Source organism: Hemitrygon akajei, chromosome 3 (genome assembly GCF_048418815.1).
Source record: "Hemitrygon akajei chromosome 3, sHemAka1.3, whole genome shotgun sequence".
NCBI classification, from domain to species: Eukaryota; Metazoa; Chordata; class Chondrichthyes; order Myliobatiformes; family Dasyatidae; genus Hemitrygon; species Hemitrygon akajei.
In genome coordinates, this window is record NC_133126.1 from 83,068,543 (window position 1) to 83,082,156 (window position 13,614).

Here is a 13,614-nt window from a genome sequence, read left to right on the forward strand (position 1 = left end):
TTTTTCTTTTCCCCTGCACTGTTCTCTAAAGAATGATCTTTGAGCGTCTACTTGATCTCATTATGTGGCCATACCATCGTAGTTCCCTCTTCTTTACTGTGGACAGTAGATCTTCGGAGTATCTCATGTGCTCAGTGATGGTTCTTTGTACTTCGTCGTTTGTAACAGGGTCTGTATAGGAGATACTTCTGAAGCATCTCATTTCTACTGCCTGGATCGTCTTTTGCAGTTCTGCTGTCAGAGTCCATGATTTGCATGCGTACAAGTAGATGGAGAGCACAAGTGCATGTAGGAGTTTCAACTTGGATCTGCAAGCGATGTTATTGTCCCTCCAGATTATTTTTAGTTTAGCCAACATTGCTGTTGTTTGGGCTGTCCTTGGAAGGACTTCAGGCTTTGATCCTTCTTGGTTGATGATGGCACCAAGATATTTAAACCGTTTGACAGTCCACTGACTGTTTTTTGTTGTGATTGGCTCCTCACTGTTTCTCATCAGCTTGATTTTCTCTGCGCTAATCTCTATGCCATATCTGGTAGATGTATCATCCAGACAGTTCACAGGACAGGCCAATTCATCCGCACTTCCTGTCAGCCCATCAATGTCATCAGCAAACCTGAGGTTGATTCTGATCTGTCCTCCAATGCCAACTGCTCTAAAACCTCAGTTTTCTTTTTAAAACAAAATAATTTGCGATAGTATGCCCAAAATCTACTCAAACTTTTAGCAAGATGAAGTGCACGTTGCAAATCAGTCCCAACATTCCTCGTTTTCTTTGGGGCTGAAAAATCTTGATCTTGAAGGATAGGGAATACCAAAAATTCACAGCCTGGGTAAAGAAGTTATTCCCCTCATTTGAATGCTAAAATGATGACCCAAGTTCCTGAGTAATGCCTCCCTTGCCCCCCCAAGTTACCTCTCATTTTTCTGAACTTGTAGAATTATAGATCCGTTCTACTTATTACTTTTAATTGCTTAGATGTGATGTGTATTAATTGTCATACCCTCAAAATAACTTAAGATTTATGCAAATTTATCTGCATCTACTGGTATCTCATTCTTTGTTCATTTTTCATTCATGCTGAAAAAAAGTTAAATGGCAGTCAGCACTTAATCTCCTGCCTCTGAGAATCCGTTATTCTCACTGGATATGCAATTTGCTTGATAACATTTTTCAAGGATCACCTACAGAAAGCAAATCATATTGGAAGTGTTGCAGAGCCAAGCAAGTCATTTATGTAGTTTTCTCAGCATCTGGTGAAGTGAATACTACCCCAGAGTTTGGGGCAATATTTGCAAGGCAGCAATGTTTTAAAGACTTAAAGAAGGGTGGTAAGAGATGAGGGAGTAATTGCAAAGGCTTCAGAGCAAGAGGCTTTATTTAGGAGAATAATGGTGGCAGCTTTTGCTATTTCAAAGTTCAAAGCAAATTTGATATCCAAGTACATATGTAAACATATACCACCCTGAGAGCCATTTTCTTGCAGGCATTCTCAGAACAAATACAACACAAATCTGTAAAAATTATACAAAGCCTGACAATCAATGCACAAAAGACAACACTGGGCAAATACCAAAAGAAAGTGAAAATAATAATAAATAATACAGAGAACATGAGTTTTAGAGTCATGAAAGTGAGTCCACAAGTTACGGAATCAGTTCAGTGTTGAGTGAGGTTATCCATGCGGTTCAGAGGCCTGATGGTTGAAGAGTATTAACTGTTTCTGAACCTGGTGGTGTGGGACCCAAGGCTTCTGTACCCCTTTCCCAGTGGCAGCAGCAAGAAGTGATTTCCTCACTTGCATACTCCATTCAGTTCAGATTGACAAAAACATCTCCTCCACAATTTCCATCAGCTCAGGTGTACCAGAAGACTGTGTGCTTAGCCCCCTGCCCTACTGTATACTCATGACTGAGGCTAAGCAAATTAAATTTCCTGATGACTCCGCTGTCATTTACTAATAAAAGGTGGTGACGAATTAGTATATAGGAGGAAGATTGAAAATCTGGCTTAGTGGTGCCACAATAACAACCTCTTACTCAATGTCAGCAAGACCAAGCAGCTGGTTATTGAGTTCATGAGCCAGTCCTCATCAGGGGATTAAAGATAGGGAGGTTCAGCAACTGCAAATTCCTCTCATCATTTCAGAGTATCTACCCTGGGCCCAGCATGCAAATGCCATTAAATAAAACATAGAAATCCATAGCACATTACAGGCTCTTCAACCTACAATGTTGTACCGACCAAGTAACCTACTCTAGAAACTGCCTAGAATTTCCCTACTCATAGCCCTCTATTTCCAAGCTCCATGTATCTAAGAGCCTCTACCACCATCACTGGCAGTACATTTCATGCACCCACCAGTGAAAAACTTGCCTCTGACATTCCCCTGTACCTACTTCCAAGCACCTTAAAACTATGTCCCCTCGTGTTAACCATTTCAGCCCTGGGAAAAAGCCCTTCATCATTTTATATACCCAGGTGATTTATCTGTAAAGCAGCACCAGTACTTTTAGATGTTTGCAAATATTTGGCATGACATCTAAAACTTTGATAAACTTTGACATCTGTGTGGAGGAGAGTGTACTGACTGGTTGCATCGCTGCCTGGTATGGAAACACCAACATCCTTGAACAGAAAATCCTTCAATAAAAAGTAGTGGACATGGCCCAGTCCATCATGGGTCAAGCTCTCCCCACCATTGAGCTCATGTATACAGAACACTGTTGCAGGAAAACAGCATCCATCAAGGACACTCACCATCCAGGCCACACTGTGTTCTCACTGCTGCCATTAGGAGCCTAAGCACCCACAGCACCAGCTGCAGGAATAGTTTTTAACCTCAACCATCAGGCTCTTGAACCAATGGGAATAACTTTACTCAACTTCACTCGCCCCAACACTGAACTGTTCCTACAACCCAGCAACTCACTTTGAAGGACTTCCATGTTCTTGATATTTATTGCTTATTTAATTTATTATTATATTCAGTTTTGTCTTTTGCACATTGGTTGTTTGTACGTCTTATTGGGGTACATTCTCATTGATTCTATTGTTAGGTTTACTGTGTATGCTGGCAAGAAAATGAACCTCAAGGTTATACAGTAATGTGCAAAAGTCTAGATACCCTTGCTATGTATACATGCCCAAGACTTCTGCACAGTACTGTATGCAATGCCCTGGTTAAAAACATGTTTTATTGTAATGTTATACTGTTAAGTGTTCTATTTTTCTGTAGCTTTTCTGTAAAACGCAGTGTTCTGTTAATTAAGCTTCAAAGTTCAGTGTTTTGGTTTTTGTCAAGATAGACAGTTGTTTGCACAGCTTAATAATGCTGTGTCAGTCAGTCGGGTTTGTCTTGATAACATTCTGTCCAGCGGGATGCCGTGAAACAGTCAAGAGACTTCGATGGCATCAGACTTCCTGGAGACAGTGGGTTGACTTTGGGTCTTTGGTTGGCAGGGATAGGAGGAAGGGGATGCAGAGAAGAGCACAAGGGAAGATGTTGGTAGGACCCTGGCCGAAGGAGAGACCCTGTATGAAAATGTGCTTTGTGCAAGTGAATGGTTACAAGGAGGGAGTGCCCATACTTCTGAGCTAGACCATTAGTCTGTAATGGTCTTTGAGGAATGCTTGAACTATGGCTAGTGTTCACACAAACCATGGGTTCAGTGCGTGAGTATTTAAAGTGAAGCACCCAACTATCTGGAAACAAGCTTCAACATTTAGATTGGTTTTACTGTGATAGGCCCTTTTCTATTAACTGTTTGTTACTTCCACTCTATTACGCTGGTGGAAGATCCATTTTCCCTGGTGAACAATAATTTTGAATGGGGCAGTATTTATACAGCATTCACTGTAGTTTCCGTTCTCTCAACAGAACATTTGAACTTTCTTATTTGGTTGAAACCGGATTATTGTTTGAAGGTGGCCTTCTCACCATTGCCCTTGCAATATTGTGTCACATGGCTGTTAGCTAGAGTTAGCTAATGAGCCTAGTTTATTGTGAGCCACGGTGAGAGGGTTACATGTATATGATTCCATTGACTTTACTTTGAGCGAGCATTGCCTGGATGGTGGGAATCTTCAGTGATGGATCCTACTTTCTTGTGGCAGTGCTTCTTGTAGATTTGCTTAGTGGGGAGAGCTTTTCCTGCAGATTGGAGAAGGCTGCAAGAGATTTTGTGGACACTCACCCACGTGCCTTTAAAAAGTCTGTGACAATCATGGTATATTCATTTAGGCCGAGTCCACCGACTGTCAACAATCCTGTAGCCACTCCTCTGCCTCCCACAACCTCGGTCTTTACTGGTGCCTTGTTCTTTGATCATCCAGCTATTGTCTTCCTACCTCCATACAGGAGGCAGCTAGATTTCCCAACATGTGGTCTAGGTTTGGAACATTAAGCGTCCTTGATGGATGTTTAGCAGTGGTTTAATTCCATTAAGCTATATACAGATGTAGAACTCAGCTTAGCAATAGTTACTGAACAACATCAGTTTTTCTTTTTAGCTAAAATTTTAAACTGGCTGAGAAGTTTGGCAGTATGTTGATTAATGAGGGATATTTATACAACACGTACCATTGGTAATCATTCTCTGAACTTTTTAAAATGGTAATAGTGAAATAAAGAAATTAAGTAAAATGTCCTCTCCAGAACAATCCTTGCATTGCTACTATAATTCAAGCCACTGAATGCACCCCCAAAGTTTATTAAAGTTTATATATCACGTGTACTTTAAAACATACTGTGAAATGCATAATTTTTATTGCAACCAACACATGCTGGGGGAAGCCTGGAAGTGTTGCCACACATTTCTGCATAGCCTGCCCTCAATGCTAGCAGAACAATACAGAACACAAAACAAGCAACAAAACAACAATTGCAAAACAAGCTCTATTCCTCCTTCCCACCCACATACACAGTCCTCTAATTTCTGTTCTACAACCTCCAACAGATTGGATTCAGACTGATTCAGCCATGGACAGGGAGGTATTGAGCCTTTGAGTACCACAGTGGACTCAGATTTGTAGACCCCATCCAAGCTTTTTGACTCCTGGACTTAACCATCTTGCCTCAATTTTCAGCCTTGACCACAAGTCCTACCAGTTGGAGCACCAGGTCTTGAACTCTAGCGTTGCCCATGTGGGACCCGGCATACTTGGCTCCGAACTTTAGTCTCACAGATTCACCAACCCGGGGACTCATCAGACAACTCACTGACCCTGGAGGTCCATGAATGTCTCATGTTTGTCACTGCCCTTTAACTTGAAAGCCTGTCCTCCAACGTCCCTTGAACCTTAACCTGATCCCTAAATCCCTCCCTCTGTACCCAAAAACATCTCCACAAACCCCAAAAAAACACTAAAGAAAACTAAAATTGAGCCCAGTGCTATCTTACGTAAATTAGAACCAAGTCAAAATTAGATGTATTTAGAAATATGTTAAATAATTTTAGACATTGTTATGGAAGCTGTTGTATACTTGAAATGCAAAAGGTGACTTTGAAACAGTTTTGCACAAAGTTCCATACTCCCAGATGATTTTCATTGACTTATTTTTGGGTCTGTTGCAGACAAATTCATAGACATTGATTACTTTGTTTAGTTGCAAGTTCTTTTATCATAGAAACATAGAAAACCTACAGCACAACACAGGCCCTTCGGCCCACAAAGCTGTGCCGAACATGTCCCTACCTTAGAAATTACCTAGAGTTACCCAACACCCTCTATTTTTCTAAGCTCCATGTACTTATCCAGGAGTCTCTTAAAAGACCCTGTCGTAACCACCTCCACCACTGTTGCTGGCAGCCCATTCCATGCACTCACCACTCTCTGCATAAAAAAAACTTACCCCTGACATTTCCTCTGTACCTACTTTCAAGCACCTTAACACTCTGCCCTCTCATGTTAGCCATTTCAGCCCTGGGAAAAAGCCTCTGACTGTCCACACTATCAATGCCTTTCATCATGGCAAAATAAAATAAAACTGCCAGGATAATTGAAAAGTAAACCTTGATCCTTTTGTCCTGTGATTCATTTGATCCTAGCATGAGCAATGATTTCAGATATTTCACAGGCATTATTTTGGTTTGCTGTTTGGTTTCTTTTCAATTTTCTTATTAAATGTTCTGGCAGATATATACCAATTAATATTTTGCATATAAACCTATTATTACAAAAGCAAGTTCATTTTTTTCTTAAGATGTTTGTCAAAGACATCTTTGACAAGATGGCACCAGTAAACCATGGCAACGTTCTGCAGGATATGTACCATACTTTTAAAATTGCAAGAAAACGAATCTCAGTGTAGTACAGTCGGCCCTCAATATCCGTGGATTCCGCATGCGCAGATTCAACCAACTGTGGATTGGGAAAACCCAGAAGTTCTCTCTCCAGCACTCGTTGTTTGAGCATGCACAGACTTTTTTCTTGTCATTATTCCCTAAACAACACAGTATAACAACTATTTACATAGTATTTACATTGTATTAGGTATTATAAGTAATCTAGAAATGACTTAAAAGTACAGGCAGTCCCCGGGTTATAAATGAGTTCCATTCCTGAGTCTGTCTTTAAGTCGGATTTGAAGTCAGAACAGGTACAGCTGGTATCATTTAGTGTCAGTTAGTCAAATGTTTTTCTTAGTATATAGTACATATTTTACCTTTCTATGCATATAAAACACTTAAGAAACATACGTATTTCAATAATTAAACCACTGCGTTGCTTAGTAATAATTGTAGCTTTCACTGGGGCAGGGCCTTTCACATGCTCCATTAAAATTGTTCCGATCATTGACCGACTGCAGCCTAACGCTTTTCCAGTGACCAATGGCGTTTCACCTCTTTCCGATCGCTTTATTACTTCCACCTTATTTTCAATCGTGATTATTTTCGTGAACAGAAACACTACGGATTCAGAGCTGCGCCGCCAGGTCTAATGTCCAGCACAAATATGTTAAATAAAGTCCGGGGTTCCGCTGGGTCCTAAAGAGCACTGCATTGAGACAGGTTAAATAAGGGACTTGAGCATCCACGTTTTTTGGTATCCGTGGGGCGTCCCAGAACCAATCCCCCGCGGATGAGGAGGGCCAACTGTATATGGTGACACATGTACTTTGACAATAAATTGAACTTAGAAGACTAACAATTTGTATTTGTTATATGTTAACCTTAAAGTAAGTGGCTATCAAAGAAATTAAGCTTGTTGTGCCCCCATCCATGTGATGTGCCATGATCTTTCTTGGTGAAAATTTCTTCCTTTTGTTCACAGTCAAGCTGATCTATTTATAGCATTTACCTCCAGGTCGCTCTAGTTGATCAGATTAATGGTGAGAGGCTCGGCTGGCTGGTAACCCTTGCTGATCTATCTGTTAATCTCCTGTACATTCTGCTTAATTGAATTATTGCTTACTACTCAATTGAGTGATCCAGAGCCGTTACCTTTGTCATGTATTCTTGCTGTTTATAACATTTTGCATAAGTAGATTGTCTGTTTTTGACTAAAATACAACTTTGTGGTGATTGCCAGTCTTATCTGCTTGGTTTTACGCTTTTCTCCCTGTGGCTCACCCTATACTTTTGCTCTCCATTTTCACCTACACTTTTACTGATGCTTTTATTTCTGACTCTAGAGAAGTTAACTAGGTCATTCGTATGCATTTTTTTTTTGAAAGTCATATGCAATAGCCACAAAAAATGTAATGGTAAATTCTGCTTCTTTGCCACAGGTTGTCAGCAAGGAATAAATCAGTGTATGTAAGCAGACAGAATTTCTTATCTTTCAGGATTGTTTTTTTTTAAAGCCCAAAACAACAACCTAAAGTTATAAAATCCCAGAGCAAATTGCCAAACATTTAAGAAATAATAGTGATTTCTTAGTCATCCTCTGGTGACCAAAGCTGTTATACGAGATGCAAGCTACCTTTTGGTGTGAAGTGATTGCCTCATTTTAGTGCTACTTTGTGAAATCTCTTCACTGTTATCTCTGACAATTTGAACTGGGTGGATTGAATGAGATTGGTAGGAATTGAGATCAGTTGGTATTTCAAGAGTGAAAGATGAAAATGTCAAGCAATTGATGCAAGAGGGCAGATTATTGCTGGCTTGTTTCTTCTTGTAACTAAGCTAAATACAACTTAAATACAATTTCAATTTCTTTCCTACAGAAGTTTAGAGAACAGTTTAAGGCAAGGGCAGGAGGTTCAAAGGAGATAGGAGGGATAAGTTCTCCAAACAGTGTAGCTAGCGTCTGTAATGACTTGACAGGAGGTAGTAAAGGCAGGAATTCAGACAGATATACTTGATTGAGCAAGACAAGAGATGGAATTAATGCAGGCAAGTGGAATTTTTATAGATAGGCATGATCATTGACAGAGGCAGTGGGCTAAGTGCTCCTCTGCTGTGTAACTGACTATTTCTTGCTTTCATTTTATGAATTCTAGGCAGCAAATTAAACTTAGTTTAATTATCCTTATATTGTTTCTCATCAAGGTTTTTTTAAAAAAATATACATCAGCTCAGTCTATTTAGAGTCATGGAGTACAGCACAGAAACAGGCCCTTTGACCCATCTAGTCCATGTCCAAACCATTTAAACTGCCTATTCCTAACAACCTGCACCCGGACCACTGCCATCTATACCCCTTTCATCTATGTACCTATCGAAACTTCTTAAATGTTGAAGTAGAGCTTGCTTGCACAACTTGTGCTGGCAGTTCATTTCACACTGTCACGACCCTCTGAGTGAAGAAATTTCCCCTTGTGTTCCTCTTAAACTTCTCACCTTTCACCCTTAACCCATGACCTCTGGTTGTAGTCCCAGCTAGCTTCAGAGGAAAAAACTTGCATTTCCCCTATCTATACCCCTCAATTTTGTATATCTCTATCAAATTTCTCAATCATTAACATTCAAAAGAATACAGCCCTAACCTTTTCAGTCTTTCCTTACAACTCAGGTCATTCATACCTGGCAACATCCTTGTAAATTTTCTCTATTCTTTCAACATTGTTTACATCTTCCCTGTAGGTAGGTGACCAAAATAGCACACAATACTCAAAATTAGGCCTCACCGTCTTATACAACTTCAACATAACATCCCATCTCGATGTATTCAGTACATTGATACATGAAGGCCAACGTGCCAAACACTTTCTTTATGATCCTATCTACCTCTGACACCACTTTCAAAGAATTATGGACCTGCATTCCAAGATCCCTTCTCAGTGCCCTACCGTTCACTGTGTAAAACCTAACCTGGTTGGTCCTACTGAAGTGCAAAATCTCACTGATCTGCATTAAATTCTGCCATTTTCCAGCCCATTTTACAGCTGATGCAGATCTGTGCAAGCCATGCTAACCTTCCTTACTATCCACTACACCCCAAATCCAGTTAACCACATTATCATCCAGCTCACTGACATAGATGATAACAAAGGACCCAGCACCAATCTCTGTGGTACACCACTAGTCACAGGCCACCTGTCAAAGGCAATCCTTTACTACCACTCTGACTTCACCCATGAAGCCAATATTTAATCCAATTTACTATCTCATTCTGAATGCTGAGTGACTGAACCTTCTTGACCAACCTCTCATGTCTCTCATGTGGGACTTTGTCAGATGCCTTTCTAAAGTCCATGTAGACAACATCCACTACCTTGCCTTCATCCACTTTCTTGGTAACTTCCTTGAAAAACTTGGTACAACAGATTGGTTAGACATGACCTACCACTCACTTCTATGTTTTTCTATATTTTATGGCTATCTGGAGAAGACTAATCTCAGTTGTATTCTGGATACATACTTTGATCGTAAAATGAACCTTTGAACTTCCCACAACTGATGGGAGACTCACTGGCCCATGTTTTGTTGGTTTATGTTTGATCGTTTTTCTAAGCAGAAGAACATTGTCAATCCTCCAATCCTCCGGTACTTCTGTCTCTAAAGATATTTTAAATATTTTGGCTAGGGCCCCAGCAATTTCTACATGTGCCTCCCATAGTGTCTGAGGGAACACCTTGTCGGGTCCTGGGGATTTATCCACCCTGATTTTTGCCAGAATAGCAAACACTTCCTCCTTTAATCTGTACGGGGTCCATGAAGTTGATGCCACTTTGTTTCACTTCTGTGGACTGTCTGTCTCCTGAGTAAATATAGATGCAAATAATTCACTCAAGATCTCCTCGATCTGTTTTTGTTCCACACATGGATCACTATTCTGATTTTCTAGAGGATCAATTTTGTCCCTTGCAATCTTTTTGCTCTTAACATCTGTAGAATCCCTTAGGATTCTTCTTCACCTTGTCTGCTGAGCAACCTCATGCCTTCTTTTAGCCTTCCTGATTTCTTTAAGTGTTCCTGCATTTGTTGTATTCCATAAGCATCTCATTTGTTCCTGCTTGACTATACCTGCTATGTACCTTTTTTCTTTTAACCAGGGCCTCAATAGTTCTTGAAAGTCAAGGTTCCCTACACTTATTATCTTTATCTTTCATTCTGATAGCACATACAGACTTTGTACTCTCAAAATTTGGTTTTTGAAGGCCTACTGCTTACCAAGTACACCTTTGCCAGAAATACAGCCTGTACTAATCCACATTTGCCAGATCCTTTCTGATATAATCAAAATTGGCCCTTCTCCAATTTAGAATCTCAACTCGTGGACTGACCCTTTTTTTGCAAATTTACTTTGAAACAAATGGCATTGTGGTCACTGCATGCAAAATGTTCCCCTACATAAGCTATGTCACCTGCCCTGTCTTATTCCTGGATAGCAGATCCAGTATTACACCTTGTTGGAACTTCTACGTACTAACAAAGGAAACTTTCCTGAATAAATTTGACAAACACTATTCCATCTAGTCCTTTTATAGTATGAAATTCCCAGTCAATGTGGAAAGTTAAGCCACCTAATGTTTAAACAACCTTGCGTTTCTTGCAAGTCTGCGATCTCTTTACAAATTTGTTTCTCTAAATCCCTAGGACTCTTGGGTGGTCTGTAGTATAGCCCCATTAGCCCCCTGTTCTGTCATATCTAAAAACAACGTAACCCTGGAGTATCAAGCTACCAGTCCTGTCCCTCCTGCAACCAAGCCTCTAATGGCTACAAAATCATAATTCCAGATGTGATCCATGCCCTGAGCTCATCCACGTTTCCTATGATATTTCTTGCATTGAAATATATGTTGCTCACAACACTATTTGCACCATGCTCAACCTTTTGATTCCCACACAACAAATAGTATGTTAAACTTTACCCATCATATATTTACATATCATGCAAATCATCCACAATTATTATAAACAAAAGTAGTTACAGCTTTCTTCAGTAAGCTCTATATTTTGTCTCTTGTTTGTGATATTTCTGATTTTTGTTCTGGCAATATAATTTGGCTTGCAAATCAAACCGAAGAAACTGCAGATGCTGGAAAACCAGAGCATTACAAAATGTTGGATAATTTGGCTTCAGCATTTTGAATTCCTAAGCAGTATTTGAGGGGGAAAAAAATCAAGGGAATATTGTCCAATAGATATATAAAATGGTAGATTGTATTTGTTTACAAATCATATAGTAGTAAGAATGAATATTAACCAATAATCTAGAAAGCAAATAGACTTTTCACTATAATGGATGTTTTTGCAGACATTCTCCAGAATTGATCTCTGGTCATTAGAACATCTGTTTTAGAATCCCCCTTATTGAGGTTAATTCTGAATTGTAGTAGAACCTTGTTTTCACACTCCCGACATAGAATAAGCACAGGAGTACAGTGAGCAAGAGGATGATGCATTAGTTTCTTTTATTTCTTTGGTGCAAATGATTGAATCAAGTCACCAGTGTGACAAACAGGAAGAAGAATGGGAGAGAATAATGTTGACTGTTTATTTCTCTTCACAGTTGCTGCTTGACCCGAGTTCCTCCAGCATTTTCTGTTCATTGCTCTGAATAATTTTACGGTTTGTTTCTAGGTGGATAGAAAGGTGGGCCTGGGCTGCTCGTCCCACCCTCCCCATCTTTACTCCTGACAGAGAAAATTTCAAAGAAAGTAGATAACTGGAGACAATGGATACAAAATAAATGGTGGCTTTCGTTTATTTTAAATACTCATCTTAGTGCCTGGTCTCTTGACATTTTATATGCATTTCCTCCTCTTGCAGGCCCTTCCTTCAAGCATGATCATTGTTGGAAGCTACAGTGCTGTCATAGCAGCTGTATTTATTGTACTTAAAGCAGTGAACTATCGGTTACACCGCGCCCTGGATGAAGGGGAGATAGTGCATCAAAGCAACAGTGAGGTAACTGAAAGACATACAAAAACTGAACAGCAAGATGGCCCCTCCAGAAGAAATAATAGCAGTGGACCAGGGTGAGTGAGTGACAAAGTGTGTGCCTGATACCAGTCATTCAAAAATGCTGCTTTTTAATTACACCCTGTTTGCAGTAACTATTTTCCTTTGGCTCTTGATAATCTTAGGAGTCCAGTAATGATTCAGTGTAAAGATCTTTACTAATAACTTGATTGTTTATACACCAAATAGGTTCAAATAATTTATTAATACCGGGTCTACGACTTCATGAGACTTGATCTTCAAATCATTTATATATTAATTTTCTGTATTCCAAAGTATATTTGTGACCCATAATTTGACTGTGAACACCAAAAAGAAATCAGTGAATCTTTTTAAATGGTTTTAAAACAGGAATTTTTAAAGCAATAAAGGCTATGAGGATGATTTCAAGTTAGTTTGTGAGGCAAATTAAGAGTTGCTCATGTGATGAATAACCTTGTGAACTTTCTGTATTGTCAAGGTAGACTACAATTTTGTTGACCAAGGGCTTCAGCAGTGACTGTCCATTCTCCGCAGCAACAAAATACATGTTGATTTTCTCAATAATTGATTAGTGGTTTATTTTGATAAATAAACTTTGATGTTATATAGCTTGGCCTGTTTTATAGCTGCAAGTTCACATGGTGAGGAAAAAATTATGTTCATTTCCTATAGATGTCCTTGAGTATCTCACACATTAAGTTCATTTTGATGTTTAGCTAATGTATTTGACAGGTAGAAGGACACATTCTTTGCTGGATAGTTATGCTTACATAGTCAGTGGCATTTGTTGACAGATGCTTGTTAGTCAGGATAAGAACTGTTCACCACTTCAAATAATGCCAGGGATCTTTTAAGTTAACATGCAACTAAGCAAACTTTCGATCATTATTTGAATAAATAATTAAGGGAAATGTGGCAAATGCATCCAGGAAAACAAATTAAAATTTTGATTAAAAAATATAGGTTGGATAAGTGTTGATTTAAAACTGATTAAAAGACATAGGTAAAATGTTGATGAGAGAAGATTGTCTTGGACAGCTAGGCTCACAAGTTGACTTTGAAATGAGAATCAGTATGATTTATTATTAGCCATTAACTCGATAAACCTCCATAATGAATTCTGTTTAGCTTTGGTGCAAGAATTATAATGAAATATTTCAGTCCAGCAGTTTCCTTTTGGTATATTTCAGTATTATAATTGGGTAAAGCCAGTACAAAGTTAATTTACTTTCCTTGGAGTGATCAAATTTGTCTTGGTTTATGTTCTTAAAATGACTGCA

At 39.2% G+C, this 13,614-nt stretch overlaps 1 protein-coding gene across 5 annotated transcripts in view; it reads left to right on the top strand.

Moving 5' to 3' along the window:
* pcnx1 (pecanex 1) overlaps positions 1-13,614 on the top strand; it is a 243,376-nt gene that overhangs the window by 40,537 nt on the left and 189,225 nt on the right. For 3 of the 5 annotated variants that reach the window (XM_073040246.1, XM_073040248.1, XM_073040251.1), the window contains exon 2: positions 12,161-12,369. The exons of 1 other annotated variant lie outside the window; for it this stretch is intronic. In XM_073040246.1, the coding sequence (XP_072896347.1) occupies positions 12,161-12,369 (209 nt within the window). Of the gene's footprint in view, positions 1-12,160; positions 12,370-13,614 lie in introns of those variants that run through there. One more of the 5 variants, XM_073040249.1, reaches the window with a different exon arrangement.